General features: G+C 40.8%; 1 protein-coding gene across 7 annotated transcripts in view; it reads left to right on the top strand.

The window, feature by feature from the left end:
- The first annotated feature begins 11,896 nt into the window (after positions 1-11,896).
- Positions 11,897-15,452, top strand: part of LOC115272035 (membrane-spanning 4-domains subfamily A member 3-like) — a 15,596-nt gene continuing 12,040 nt past the window's right edge. For 6 of the 7 annotated variants that reach the window (XR_003900209.1, XR_003900210.1, XM_029915037.1 and 3 more), the window contains exons 1-2: positions 11,897-12,016; positions 12,919-13,011. Coding sequence is in view for 5 of the 7 variants with exons in the window: in XM_029915037.1 (XP_029770897.1) it covers positions 11,931-12,016; positions 12,919-13,011 (179 nt within the window). In the remaining 2 variants the exon portion in view is untranslated. The remainder of the gene's footprint in view (positions 12,017-12,918; positions 13,012-15,452) is intronic. The other variant, XM_029915040.1, reaches the window with a different exon arrangement.

A 15,452-nucleotide genomic window follows, 5' to 3' on the forward strand; every position in this document is an offset into this window, starting at 1 on the left:
GGATGGACTAAGAATTCAATTTACACAAGACAGATTAACAAGGGGTGGGGGAACAGCTTTATTATGTGTGCACAGAGGTTCAATAATGAAATTGAGACCCAAAGAAATGGCCAAGGTAGGCAGTTTTTATAGATTTAAACAAACAGGCAATCCATTTGGAAGGAATTTACAGAAGAAAAACGGGTATATAGGAGCTGTAATGAGTTAAGGAATTCTAAGTGGAATTTGGGCTGAGGTAGTAGATTAGTAAAACAGTAACAAGGGTTATTTATACAACTTTCTCAATTTTAAAGTCCCTTTCTCAAATGATAGAGTGTCTTTTTTCTTTCTTTTTTTCTAACCCTCTTTTATTTTTTTAATCTATTGTTGAGAGAGAGAGGGTGCAAGTGAGTGAAGGGCAGAGAAACAGAGAATCCCACATACTGTCAGTGTAGAGCCCAAAGTATGGTTCAAGCTCAGAAACCATGAGATCATGACCTGAGCCGAAGTTGGACATTTAACCAACTGAGCCACCCAAGAGACTTAGGGTGTCTTTTTTCCTTCTTAGTACAGGGACGGTACTTTTCCATACAAGAGATTTGTTTCCTGCTTTCAGAGGAACAAAGGAGGTTCTGAGTGTCCTGACAATGACTATTTTCCAAGTAGCTTTGACTTAATATAATCAATAATCCATTGTGGTACCTTTTGGCGTGGCCTGCCCTTGGCCCCTACAATGTTAGGCTGTGCTCACCACAAGTGTAGCTAATGCCTGTCACCATTGGGGATTACAACACCCTGGACTATAGTCCCTCTGCTGGGCCTTTCACTCCTGGGACTTATTCAGGCCAAAACTGGAAGCCTGTACCTCCCACCCCCCCTTCACCATTTTCCAGTTTTACTTTGAATAAGCATAAGCCAGTGTACTAAGCGCATCTGTAAGAGCAAATGCAAGTTAAAAATAGAAGGATTAATTTGCCTTGGTGAAAATAAGGAAAAAGATTTCCCTCCCCCTCCTCTCCTTGGAATATTTACCTTAGAAAACTGGTAAGTTTGTCCTCTGTCTTATTGAAATGTACGTACATCTTTTTGAGACAAGAAAACTGAAAGACTGTAAAGATATTTTTGCTCCTTTTCCTGCTTCTATTCTTGCTAGGACCTGCACCCCCACCACACTCTACACATGCCTCAGAATGCAAATAAGTATGTCCTCCTTGAAAGGACAAGGAGTTAATGATTTCTCTAGAATAAGTTACATCTAAGGAAGGACCAGGCGAGAATGACTGGACAAAGCCATCGTATGTGTATTCCAGACTACCGGAGCTAGACATCTCAATGCCAAGGCTCCCGGGCTCCAAGGAATGACACCTGAGCCCTCATATTTCTTCTCACCGGTTCCTGATGCCTGAGAGGACACATACACCAGACCTCCATCCTCCATAACCCCCCCCCCCAGACTCTGATCAAAGATGGGACTCATGGTCCTTTCCTTTCCGAGTCTCCCAGATGGTCCATCTGTATCTGCTCTGTCTGTACCTTCAGTAAAGTCTTTCACCTCCTCCTGGCCCTGGTTGATTTCTATCCTTCATGAAGCCAAGGACTCTCTTGGCTGGTCCTGCAGGATCCCCTCTAGGTCTCCAGACCCGGCCTATCAGCACCATCTTGAAAAGCCAGATATGTCTGTTGACAGTTTTAAGACTCAGGAATATCTTTCCCGAGCACCTGGGAACCATCTTTTTGAAATGCATTCATCAAAACAGTGCCCTTAGCTCCTGGAGGATAAGAGTGTATCCACAGCTCTCACTAGGTTGCAAAACTGCTTCTTGACCAACTACATAATGGCCGTATGAAGATGTCTTGTTGTCAGGCATCTGAGAAACATTATTGGGCTAAATGTAAAAATTGTTGAAGAGTCTACATTGTCATGTAAATGTGACGTGACTGATAGGATTGACAGGAGCTCAGAAGAAATTTATTCATCACATCACATCCTAGCTTAATGTTTATTCAATAATGAAATGGTTTTGTTTCTCTTTTTCCTTTATGGAGAGATTTTTCTGGGTTAGGAGAAGATTTTATTTTTAATCATATTTCCCCAGCAAGTCATAGTTAATCCACAGAAGAGATTTTTATATAGCTAAGCAGATACAATCCTTTAGAGACATGTTTCCATGAATAATGGTAATTGACCTCATGGAAGAGGACTTGATAGCATATACATTCTTTTCTATTTCATACTAAATTTATCTAGGCATTGGAGTAGCCATCTGTACTAGCTATCTCTCTTTGTGTGAGAGAATAATAATAATCTGGTATTCTATGACAGGCAGATGGTTACAGTGTTGAGCAAAGCCCTAAGCCAAATACTCAGAATGACAAGGAAAAAGTGATACTATCTTTCTTATTGTTTATATTTCAAAGAGATGGCTCTAGGGCCCTTAAGAAAAATATTCCTGAGTTGTAATTTGGGCAAGAGGCCTATTTAGCCTTTAAAAACATTTATATAGATATCAAAGGGATAGAAGAAGGATTCACAAATACTAAGTTTCTCAAGGAAATGCTTTAAAAAAGAGATGGGCGTGGGGAAGAAAGAGGTCTAGTTCCATTTAGCAACAGGGAAAATCCTAAGTGTTTTTCTTCACCATTACAATAGTCCTGAAGCCCCAGAGTGGTGGCTTAGGACGGAAAGTCTATTTCTTTAGGCAGAGAGGTAGCATCAGGAGTAGAATCCTAGAGTAAAGGATTAAACACCTCAATTTTGGCCAGGGAATAGTGGGAGGCTATTTCAGAGAAATGCAGGAGCTATAGATGACAATATCTTATCACTGTCCAAAAAATCCTGTATTCTTTCTTGGAAGTTAGTGGAGAAAAAGTAAATGCCCCATTAATGGTCTGTTGATATATGATTGTCTTAGAGATTTACATTCAAAATAAGTCTAATATTAGAAAAGTTGTATATTGGAATCAGAGTAAGATTTTGAGGCAAGTTTTTGAGGAAGATAAAGAATCTTCTAGTGACAATTTTCTAGAGGATAAGCAAAGGATTAAATCATCTATATATTGAAAAAGAGTAGGATTTCCTTCAAATGATGGTTCAAGTCTTTTTTTTTCTTTCCAAGCTTGTATTTAAATTCAAGTTAGTTAATATATACTGTAGTGCTAGTTTCAAGAGTAGAAGTTAGTGATTCATCTCTTACATATGACAGCAAGTGCCCCTCCCAACAAGCGCCCTCCTTAATGCTCATCACCCATTTAGCCCATCCCCCCACTGCCCTCCCCTCCAACAGTTTTTAGTCTGTTCTCTCTATTTAAGAGTCTCTTATAGTTTGCCTCCCTCTCTGTTTTTACCTTATTTTATTTTTTCTTCCCTCCCCCTATGTTCATCTGTTTTATTTCTTAAATTCCATGTATGAGTGAAATCATATGGCATTCTTCTTTCTCTGACTGACTTATTTCCCTCTAGTTCTAGCCACTTTGTTGCAAATGACAAGATTTCATTCTTTGGGATCATTGAGTAATATATCTATCTATATCTGTATCTGTATCTATATCTATCTATCTATCTATCTATCTATATGGAATCTTACATCTTTTGGAACATTGAGTTATCTATCTTTCTATCTATCTATCTATCTAATCTTACATCTTCATTATCCATTCATCTTGATTTATGACCTGAGAGGTATGTGAAGGTAATGCAACCTGAGGTATGGCTATGTAAGTGGATTGTTGCTTTTCCTAAGTGAAAGCAAACTTTTCACAAACAGTAATTGCACTGGAAGTAGAATGGAGCTCTACTACCATGAAATAAGCACAGAGCTTTCCATAGGAGCTAGTATACTGGGTTCTTTGAGGGGTACTCTAAGGTGAGGTAACCAGGCATTTCTGCCATTTATGCTAGGTTTTATTCTTCAATAAAACTGAGTTGCCCAGTTGTGTAAGAAAATAATTATGCAACACAAGCACCCTTTAGCCTTACTTCCTCCAGATAAGGTATTAAGATGGGTTAAGATGTAGAATCTCTCCAAGATATTCTTTTATCTTTATTTTGAAACATTCAGACCTTTATCACAATCTACAAATGTTGATTCCCAGAGCCTGACACACATTTTCCTCCCTCTGTCTACCAGTTGTCCAAGAAGTCAGTAATGGATTATGTGAGGAAAATATCAGTATTGGAAAAATGGACATTTTGAGAATCATAAACCACTTTATCCACAGAAGAATGATGACATGAGACAAATATAGGGAATATTCCCTGTGGAAGTTACATTGTCTTAGGAATTCTCTGTTTTTTAGAGCTCAATTTTGGCCTCATAAACAATGACCTGGGGTACCTGGGGGGCTCAGTTGGTTAAGCGTCTGGCTCTTAATTTTGCCTCAGGTTATGATCTCACACTTCATGGAATCAAGCCCTGCCTTGGGCTCTGTGCTGAGAGTGCAGAGCCTGCTTGGCATTCTCTCTCTCCCTCTCTCTCTGCTCCTCCCCCACTTGTGTATGCATGCATACTCTCTCTGCCTCAAAAAATAATAATAATAAACTTTAAAAAAACAATTAGGGGATCCTGGGTGACTCAGTCAGTTAAGCGTTCCACTTCAGCTCAGGTTATGATCTCATGGCTCATGGGTTCAAACCCCACACTGAACTCTGTGCTGACAGATCAGGGCCCAGAGCCTGCTGCAGATTCTGTGTGTGTCTCTGTCCCTTCCCCACTCACACTCTCTGTCTCAAAAATAAATAATTTAATATTTAAAAATATTTTTTAAAAAGTGATATAATCCCTTGCAATCTTCTCAAAACCCCCACTTATTCTTCTGGAGAAGAATCTACAGATAAGGAACACCAATGCACCTGAGAGAGAAAAACCATGGCTGACAATGACTTGTCATGTGTCTCTGTCTCTGTTCTTGTCTTTCCTGCTGTCACAAGGAGGGCATATCATATTTTGCTCCTGTTGGGGAAATATAATTGAAAATGAGATCTTCTCCTAACCATGAAAACCTCTCCACAAAAATAGAAGAGAAAGAAAACATCTTGTATAACAGATGTTTCGACTGTTCATTCAAAGTTCACAGGAGAGCACTGTTCTGAGGGTAATGAGAAATATGGTTGGTCAGTATAACATTAAACTACCTTGCCAATTATTATTATTATTATATTATATTATATTATAATATTAACTAAATGACCAAGAATTCATTGTTCCCTCATTAATTCTACTTTTTCAAGATATTGCTTTTATGGGACAGAAAAGTCAAGAATAGAATAAGAATCAGTCCTAGTTAACACCCATTCTTAGCTCTCAGAGACTACTGGGAGGGGTCTAACTCGGTGTACTTGCCTTTTCATTACACTAAAGGGGAATGTATTATCTCTCTGGCTATTGGCCCATGACTGAACACCCATATGTCTTTTCATTTCCTGAATCTAAGCATCAAGCTAAGGCATCAACCCCCATATTCTAATCTCCTGAGCCAGCAGTTTCTTTCATTATTGTTCTGTTCTACTAGGGGTGGGGAGGGCTCCTATATGAGCCAAATTAATTCTTCTTCTAAATTTCTACATAGATTTCTCCAACAGAGTACCTCACATGGGGATGATCATTACTGACTGGTTATCTAGGGCCAATATTCCTGATCATCTAGAAAACCAGTTTGCTAGCATCAGCCCTACAACATACACATATATGTGTTAATCTTACACCCCTGTGAGCATGAGTCAGACTCTTCTTCCAAAGCTAAACAAATTGCTATCAACTCTGAATTACTCTGTCTGATTCCATCCGGATTTTATTGTCTTCCGGATAGCAATGTAGTCATTAACCCAGGAATTCCCATCAGTAAACTATGGGACATTTAATGCCTTCAGTAGGAGAGACTCTTAGGACTCAGATCACAGCAGTGGGGATGAGGAGGTTCTCAGAGAGGGCTCCTCCTGCTGGACTCGGGCTTCAGCAGGTCCAGGGCCCCCTGAAGGAGAGACGGTGTTGGTGAAAAAAGGAGAGAGAAAGGAGCCTCGGCTTTCCTTCTCATTCACCAGGCAGGAATCCTTCTATGCTCTGTCGGGTTTTGTGTCTTTATTTATAGGTTAAGTGATAACAGGACATCAGCAGGTGGAACTTTTATAGCAAACAAATCTGTGATAGGATGCTTTGAAAAGTGTAGAGATACAAGATTTACAGAGACATTCTGGCAAAACTATCCTAATTACAGTGAGCAGTAAATTCTACAATTAAGACAGGATGTTCTAAGTGAAAAATATACATATTTGTTCATATCAATGATGCTAAGATTAAGTCATAGTTTGAGTGATATATAGATAGGTTGGGAGTCATCTTGTCTGGCTTGCAAGAGGAAGAATGTATCTGGACTGACTAATAGATTGCTTGTGTAAACGCTTTTGTTTAATGCTGAGGGTGTAAATACCATAGGGGCCCTACATGTGTCAGCCCTTATATGTGGGTATGTTTTAGTGACTCTTACCCATCGTCATCATCCATCCCCATTATGTATGTCAGTGTAAGGGAAGGTATTTGTGGCACCAATTAGCAGAAAGGTATGTGCAGTAACTTATATTTAGTCCTTGTCTGTTTCTTATCTCTAAGTTAGGCTCTTCTTCTCCTGACCAGAGTTAATTGTGACTTGTGTTTTTAGCCCCCCTTATAATTTATGTCTTGGGTCTGCAAAACTCATTAGAAGAGCCTTTTGGCAAACATCTGCAATGCTTTGTCTAAAATCCTCTTTGTAAAGAATACACTTCTTCTCATGAAGTATCTGTGGGGAATATCAGTCTGATTTGGAACATTGTGAGGCCTAATCAATAACAGCAGTCCCATTTCCAATATGAGCCAGTAGTAGAAGGAGATACCAGTTTCGTTTCATGGCAGGAGCTGTGCAAACATCTGCCATTTCCTCACTGTGACTGTGTCATCCAGCGAGGCCAATGCGGCTCCCAGCACCTCCCTTCCCTATTTCTTGAAGCAACCTGATCTCAGTGTGTTCTTGAATATACCACTTCACATGATAAATGAGTTTTTCAGTGTTGCTTCCTCTCTGAATGTCTGTCTGATATCACCAAATATTTCTACCCTTTCCTTGTGGAAGCAGCTTTAATCAACTCAGTGACAAGCCAGTTGTCTCTCAAGTGGATTCTAAAGAGAAATTGCCTCAGGCATTTTTTTATATTAAAAAGATTTTTTTTTACAGTTTATTTTTGAGGTAGGAGAGAGTGCATGAGCGGGGTCGGGGCAGAGAGAGAGGGAAGAAAGAATCCCAGGCAGGCTCTCCACACTGTCAGCACAGAGGCCGATGTGGGGCTCGAACTCACAAACTGTGAGGTTATGACCTGAGCCAAAACCAAGAGTCATTCGCTTCACCAACTGAACCACCCAGGTGACCCTGACTCAGGCAGTTTTTGTGACCCAAACTCAGAGGGCCTTCTCTAGGTAGACCTGTGTGACTTTTTCTCAAGGTCCCAGCCTTCTCTAGGTAGACCTGTGTGACTTTTTCTCAAGGCCCCAGTCTGTGTTCTTATTGCAAATAAACCTCTAGTATTACCCAAGCAGTTGGATCATAAAGAGAGGGGAGGAATGCCTGCGCAATTGCTTCCTATAAATATTTTAATGGTTGTTTCTGATCAAGAATCCACTAAAATTCAGATTTCTTGCCTGTGACTAGGTGAATAGAGCCCCAAAAGATGTCTAGGTGTGGAAATTTGCTATAGCTTCAGAAGAAATATTCCATTTGGCATGAACACTTGCTGTTTTTAGGTAGGTCTGCCAAACCCACCTGTTTTCCCCCATCTAAATCCCCGCAGCACATCTGAAAGCACACACTTGTAAAAGGTTGTATACTACCTTTTGAAGTACGGGCGCCTAGGTGGCTCAGTTGGTTAAGTGTCTGATTCTTCATTTGGACTCAGGTCATGATCTCACAGGTGTGGAATCAAGTCCTACATAAGGCTCTATGCTTGGTGTGGAGTGTGCTTGAGGTTCTTTCTCCCTTTCCCCCTTTATCCCCCCCACATGCTCTCTCTCTCTCAATCAATCAATCAAGTAAAATTTACTGCCCTTTGATAAACATAATTGACCTATACATTGCAGTAACCATTAAGGGAAACATTAGAACATCATCGGTAAAGTGATGAATCAAAATCACGCACCTCCCCCAAAAGATGCAGTAGAAAACCCCACCACCCTTCTGTAATACCCCTGCCCCAAATTCATACACTCATTCTATCATGGTGAAACACCAGACAGGTCCACACTAAGAAACATTCTATAAGACAGCTAGCTTAGCATCTCCAAAACCATCAAAATCATAGCAAAGAAAACACGAAACTGTACCAGACAGAGGGGACCAAAGAGATTGGGAACTAAATGGGTATGTGATTCCTTACCTGTTCATTTTGCTATAAAGGAAAGTATTTGACCATTAATAAACTTGGAGTTGTTCTAGGAATTAGATAATACACAGTATCAGTGTGAATTGCCTGGATTAGATACAAGATTTTTCATCAAAGATATCACGAAGTTATGTAAAAGACTAGCTACTATATGACAAGATATTTGCCACAAGGATAATCAACAAAAGACTTATTTCCACATGCAACAGCATCTCCTACAAATCACTAAGTCAAGGAGACAAAACAATGGGAAAAACAGATGACACTTCAATAGACGCTACCAAAAGTTTAAGTGTCCAATAAACAGATGAGAAATAGGTATTTGACCTCATTGGAAAATAAAAATTAAAACCAACATGAAACCAGCATTGATAGAGACCTGAGCGCCTCTCCTAACATAAGCAAATAGGAAAATGGGTGGAATCTATGAAAGAATTACTTCCAGAAACTGTAGAACAGGGTGCACAGGGATTTCATTTCTGAGGGGGCGAATGCACCCTACATTCAGGATCTCTGCCTGAGGAATAGTCCGGTTCCCAGAAGAAATCAAGATCAAATGAGCATATAGCTCTTTTAGTGATTTGAAAAAGACAGAGAACTCAGTTCCGGAAGGTTTGTGTGCTTTAGAAGTTGCAGGGGAAAGTTCTGGAAAAGAGGAGGCTAAGTGGAAAATGCATTCTACAAATCTGCTTAGGAGTCCCTGAATCTTTGTTGTATAGGAAATCCGAGATATAGTGTGAAACTCCACAAACCTGGACAAAGGACAACTTGAGACCAGTAAGCCCAGTGATTCCCAGAGCTTGTCTAATGGGGAAGGACACTCAGGCTGGAGTCCAGAGTCCATGGTGACCACTCAGCACATTCAGCAGAGACCTCAAAAAGATCATGCCTTAGTAAAAGAGATAAAGTTTGCCAGCATAAGGCTACCTAGGACCCATACCAACCAAGTACAAAAACAAACTGAAAATATCAAGCAAATCTGCACATAAGAGAAGGGCCCAAGGCAATAAAGACCAGCATCATGTAAAAGAAGAAACAAAATACAGCCACTCTAATGCAGCACACACAATATTCACTATCCAATGAAAAATTTAAATTTTCCAGACATAACACTAACATGGAAATTGTGACGTATGACTCAGAAAAGAATGAACTGAAATAGACCCATAAATGAAAGAGATAATGCAATTATGTGACAAAGCCTTCAAATAGCTATTATAAATAGTATAAATATCCTGAAAGATGAACATAAAGATGACTACAAGGTATATGGAAATGAAATATATATTTTAAAAAAATGAAACCTCTAGAGAGAAAACATATACTCTCTGAAATGAGAATTTCACCGGATGGGGTTAAGAGCAGATTACATGGCAGAAGAAAAAGTTAGTGAACATGATGACATAAAACAGAGAATATACAAACTGAAGCCTAGAGAGAAAATGCCTGAAAATAAATAATCAGCACCTCAGTAATTTGCGGAAGAACACCACGCAATTTAACACATGTATAAATGGAGTCACATAAGAAGACAGAATGAGGGTGAAGAACAGGAAAACACTGAGAAAACTATGGCAGAAAACTTTCTAATTTGGTGGAAATCGGGAGCCCAATGACTCAACGTGAGATATCCCAAGGAAGATAAATGTAAAGATGACACCATCAAGACATATGATAATTAATTTTTTGAAAGCCAAAAATCAGAACGTCTCTAGAGTTGCCAAAGGGGGGGAAATATGTACAGAGAAACAGAGAGATGGATGGTAACAAATTTCACATCAGAAAATACACAATAGGCAAGGATGAAAAAAATGGGAATTTATGAAGTGCTGAGGGAACTATCTGATGATTGTTCCTTCAAAAATAAAGACGTGCCATCAGCAGATCTAAGACAATATTGAATGGGTGCCTATTGTTGAAAGGCAGAACTGTTTCTGGTAAGGATTATTATATTGCTAATTCTTCTATTAGATGAATTTTTCAAGCTTCATGCAGCTTGAGCTGAATTTATACTCTCTTTACAAATTATTGTTTGATCCCTGAAGTACACAAATGGAGAAAAGACCCCTAAGGCAGCCAGGACAAACAATGGTGAGAATAAAAATAAGCTTCTGCATATTACAGAAGAGACAGTGTCCAACAGTTGAGTCCTTGTCATTGTGTTGCTACCTACCATCAGAAGCCAGCAGTCATGAGAACATCACAGAATACAGAATACAGAAAACTATGATGTCCAGTTTTAAACTAAAAATTCCTATGCATGCAAAAAATGAGAGAAGGTGGATAGAAGGAGGAAGAAGAGGAAGAGGAAATGATAGGTGGAAGGAAGGAAAGAAGGAAGGAAGGGAGGGAAGAAGGAAGGAAGGAAGGAAAGAATGAAGGAAGGGAGGGAAGAAGGAAGGAAGGAAGAAAAGAAGGAAGGAAGGAAGGAAGGAAGGAAGGAAGGAAAGAAGGAAGAGTGTAGGGAAGGGAGGGAGGGAAAAAAGAAGAAAGAAAAGAAGGAAGGGAGGTAAAAAGGGAGGGAGGAAGGAAGAGAGGGAGGGAGGAAGAGAAGATGTGACTGATGCTTAGTTTTAAAAAATTTTTAAAAAGATCATAGAAACTAATTGAGTTGAGCCCAAAGACCAATCATTAGTAACTCTGTGCTCTAAAAAAGGGAAACCATTTTTCTCTAAATGCCATCACTTTCAAGTATAAAATAAGAAAGATAGTACAGTTGACCCTTGGATCACACAGAAGTTAGGGTACTGACACCCCCATACTGTAAAAAATCCAAGTATAACTTTTGACTCCCCCCCAATTTAACTACTAATAGCCTACAGTTGACCAGAAGCCTTATGGATAACAGTTAACACATCTTTTGTATCTTATTTGTATTGTATCAAGAATACCAGTATTCTTATAGTAAAGTAAGCTCAAGAAAAAAAAATGTTCAGAAATCACAAAGAACAGAAAATGAATGTTTAGTACTGCAGTGTATTTGTAAATAAAACAAATCTGTGTAGAACTGGACCCACATGGTTCAAACCCTACACGTTCAAGAGTCAACTGCACTTGAGTGTCTTCCTGTAGGGATTTGAGGAGATGATGTCCCTAAAGTTCTCAGCACAAAACCTGTTTCACCAACTTTCTAAAATCCCATCTGTCCATATGTATTTTTGTAAATTTTTTCGGAACAAGAGACAGGAGATGTGGTAGCAGACTGACAACTACTGTCAATGCTCCCCGGTACCGTGTTCCTCAAAGGTGTGTCTGAGGAGATGATACAGACGAGGCATAGATTCGGGTGGAGACTGCCGATGAGGGACTCATTTTAGTTTCTTGATGAGGAGGTGGTGAAGAGAGGTTTAGACAGCAGTTTGGAAGGACATGGAATTTGAGGGAGTGGCAAGTAAAGGAATAGTCTAGAATGCTCCTGATTCTGAGCCGTGAAATTTGATAAGCATCAACTCAACACATCACAACCACTTATCTGGAAAGTAGTGGGTGTGGAAGTACAGCAAACGGGGAGCCTCACCGAGATCAGAGTGTAGATCTGATCCCCCACGTGATGACTCAGTCTGTGCCAGACACGGAAGAAAGCCAACACCTCAAGAGTCTCTGGGCCCCCCACCTCTGTGTTCTGGAACGAACCAGGTATGTACTGCTCTTCACTCTTCTTCAAAATTCTGAGGGGCACCTGGTGGGGTGGGGGTGGGGGGTCCTGAGTAAATTCTGGGATGTGGAGACAGGGCCTCGACTCTGGAGATAAAAGAGCCTGGGCAGGGGTGGGGCTCTGGTGCACTGCATCTGCTTCCCCGGGAAAGTGGCTGGCTCTGAGGTATGTTATGTGATATTTCACCTTCCTGCTGTCCTGTCCCCCTTCCCTGTATCCTCATGGTTTCCTAAGGAATTGCCTGTTATGGTAAATAAGTTTCTTCTGGCTGTATTTCCCAGGAAACCCATAATGTTATTTGTTCTTGTTTGTAATAAAGGTGATTAGGGGAAAGTTTTTCTTTCATTGGACTACTGAGTAAGAAATAGACTGCATAATTGTGCACTCTGCATGGGTGACAGAAGACGGTGGGATTCCCCCAGTCACATATTTTCGGACCTCATACCAAGGAGAATTCGTGTTTTAATCATTTGAGCACCCTTCCCCAGGCAGGAGGAAAGAAGGGACAAAACTAGACTCTGAATCCTTCAATATTAGTTTAATTACTGCAGTGTAGGGAGTGACCAAGATAGGGGTGCTGGGTGGCACGTTGGTAGTGTTGAACACTATAAACACAAGATCAATAAAATACACAGTGGAGGTAACATCTTACTTAAAACGTGGTTTAGAAGTTCTCCTTCCAGCACGACGGTGTGAGGAGGTTTACAGAGCTCTCCTGAGGCAAACTGGCAAAAATTCTTAAGAAGCACTTAATGTGTCTGTAAATGGTCCTAGAGCAAGTGAATGCTCTTTATTGAAGACAAATCAACAAGCATGCAGGGACAAAAAGCAAGAATCTGTGGTATTTGGATCTACAAAAGGCTTCTTTTGTCACCCTTCCCAGCCCCCACTCAGAGGGCCATCCTCCTGACGGGGGGACAGGACCTCAACATTTGTCAGCCTGCCCCCAACTACCTGGTGTGAGGCTAAGTTCCAGGTGAGTGTGCCTGAGACTCGGGGCTCCTTCTTTCTTCTCAGCCCCCACCCCTTGTGGATGTAGGCTCTTCCTCTGCACTGCTGAGAATACCGGGTCCTGACCGCCCTCCTCCAGCTCATGCGTTGGGTTCCATACTGTGAGAGGCAAGCTAGGGGGACCTGAGTCTGTTACTCTACCCCACTGGGCACTTAGCTCCTAAAGTAGTGGTGTCGCTCATAAAGAAGCATGTCATTATCCCTATACCCCAGCACCAGAGCTACGATTCACAGAGGTTTTTTTTTTGGCCTGGGGGTAGGGAGTAGTAGACCAGAGAACAGAGGTCTCCAAATCACACCCCGAAGAAAGCAAACTTCATTTTTTTCGATTTTCTTTTCTCTTCTTTTTAAAATTTTTTTTGTTTAATTTACATCCAAGGTAATTAGCATATGGTGCAACAAAGATTTCAGGAGAAGATTCCTTAATGCCCCTCACCCATTTAGCCCCCCCCCCACAACCCCTCTAGCAACCCTCTGTTCTCCATATTTAAGTCTTTTATGTTTTGTCCCCCTCCCGGTTTTTATATTCTCTTTGCTTCCCTCCCCTTATGTTCATCTGTTTTGTATCTTAAAGTCCTCATATGACTGAAGTCATACGATATTTGTCTTTCTCCGACTGACGAATTTTGCTTAGCATAATACCCTCCAGTTTCATCCACGTAGTTGCAAATGGCAAGATTTCATTCTTTTTGATGGCCGAGTAATTGTATGTATATACCATGGTATCTATATACCATATCTTCTTTATCCATTCATCCATCAACGGACCTTCTAGCTCTTTCCATACTTTGGCTATTGTCGATAGTGCTGCTATAAACATTGGGGTGCATGTGCCCCTTTGAAACAGCACACCTGTGTCCCTCGGGTAAATACCTAGTAGAGGAAGCAACTTCATCTGAAACAGAGGGTGAAGGTGAAACCTAAAGGTTCTCTCAAAAACAGTGTAGACTGCAGTGAAGGGCAATTGAAACCACATCAGGAGATCAGCTGGAGATATATGCTAAACCAGACACTGGCGAGCTTCACGGGGGAAAATCGAGGGAAAATGAGGGAAAATTTCCCCAGTGGGAAAATGGAACAGGAGAAGCCTGCCTGGGGCCAGAACAAATTTCAAATACTGGCAGGGAACTATCTCTTTTCTTTTCTTTTTTATTTTTAAATTTAGTTACCATGTAGTGTAATAATGGTTTCAGGAGTAGAATTTCGTGTTTCGTCCCTTACCCAAACACCCACTGCCCACCCCAACAAGTGCCCTCCTTCATGCCCATCCCCCGTTTAGCCCATCCCGTCACCGAGGGCCTCTCCAGCAATCCTCAGTTTGTTCTCTGTTTTTGAGTCTTTTATGGTTTTTATCTTATTTTTCCTTTCCTTCTCCTTATGTTCATCTGTTTTTCTTCTTAAATTCCACATACAAGTAAAATCATGATATTTATCTTCCTCTGACTTATTTTGCTGAGCATAATATGCTCTAGTTCCATTCACGTTGTTGCAAATGGCAAGATTTTATTGTTTTTTTTGATCAACAAATAATATTCCATTGTATACATATACCACATCATCTTTATCCATTTGTCAGTCAATAGATGTTTGGGCTGTTTCCATAATATTTCCATAATATTGTTGATAGCAATGCTTATAAACACTGGGGTGCATGTGCCCCTTCAGATCAGCATTTTTGTATCCTTTGGATAAATACCTAGTACTGTAATTGCTGGGTTGTAGGGTAGTTCTATTTTCATTTTTCAAGAAACCTCTATACTGTTCTCCAGAGTGGCTGCACGGGTTTACATTCCCACCAGCAGTGCACAAGTGTTGCCCTCTCTCCACATCCTGGCCAATACCTGTAGTTTCCTGAGTTAATTTTAGCCATTCTGACAGATGTGAGGTGGTATCTCATTGTGGTTTTGATTTGTATTTCCCTAAGGATGAGTGATGCAGAGCATCTAGAACTACCTTTTTAAAGGAGCTTGATTTGGGGTTGGGGGGTGTGAAGTCGGAGGTGGGGAATACTGGGTGGCTGAGTCAGTTAAGTGTCCCAGTTTGGCTCAAATCATGGTCCCACAGTTTGTGAGTTTGAGCCCTGCATCAAGCTCTGTGCCAACTGCTTGGAGCCTGGAGCCTGCTTTGGATTCTGTCTTCCTCTCTCTCTGCCCCTCCTCTGCTCACACTCTTGTCTCTCTCTCTCTCTCTCTCTCTCTCTCTCTCTCTCTCTCTCTCTCTCTCTCAAATAGATAAACATTTAAAAAAACTTAAGGGAACTTGATTTTCACTGCATATCTTTTGTGGAGCAATTCAAGATACACCGAAAGGGCACTGTTGAAAACAATAGAGCAGGGGTGCCTGGGTGGCTCAGTCAGTTAAGCCTCTGACTTCAGCTCAGGTCAGATCTCATGTTCGTGGGTTCGA

The sequence above is a fragment of the Suricata suricatta genome, chromosome 11 (genome assembly GCF_006229205.1).
Source record: "Suricata suricatta isolate VVHF042 chromosome 11, meerkat_22Aug2017_6uvM2_HiC, whole genome shotgun sequence".
NCBI lineage: Eukaryota > Metazoa > Chordata > Mammalia > Carnivora > Herpestidae > Suricata > Suricata suricatta.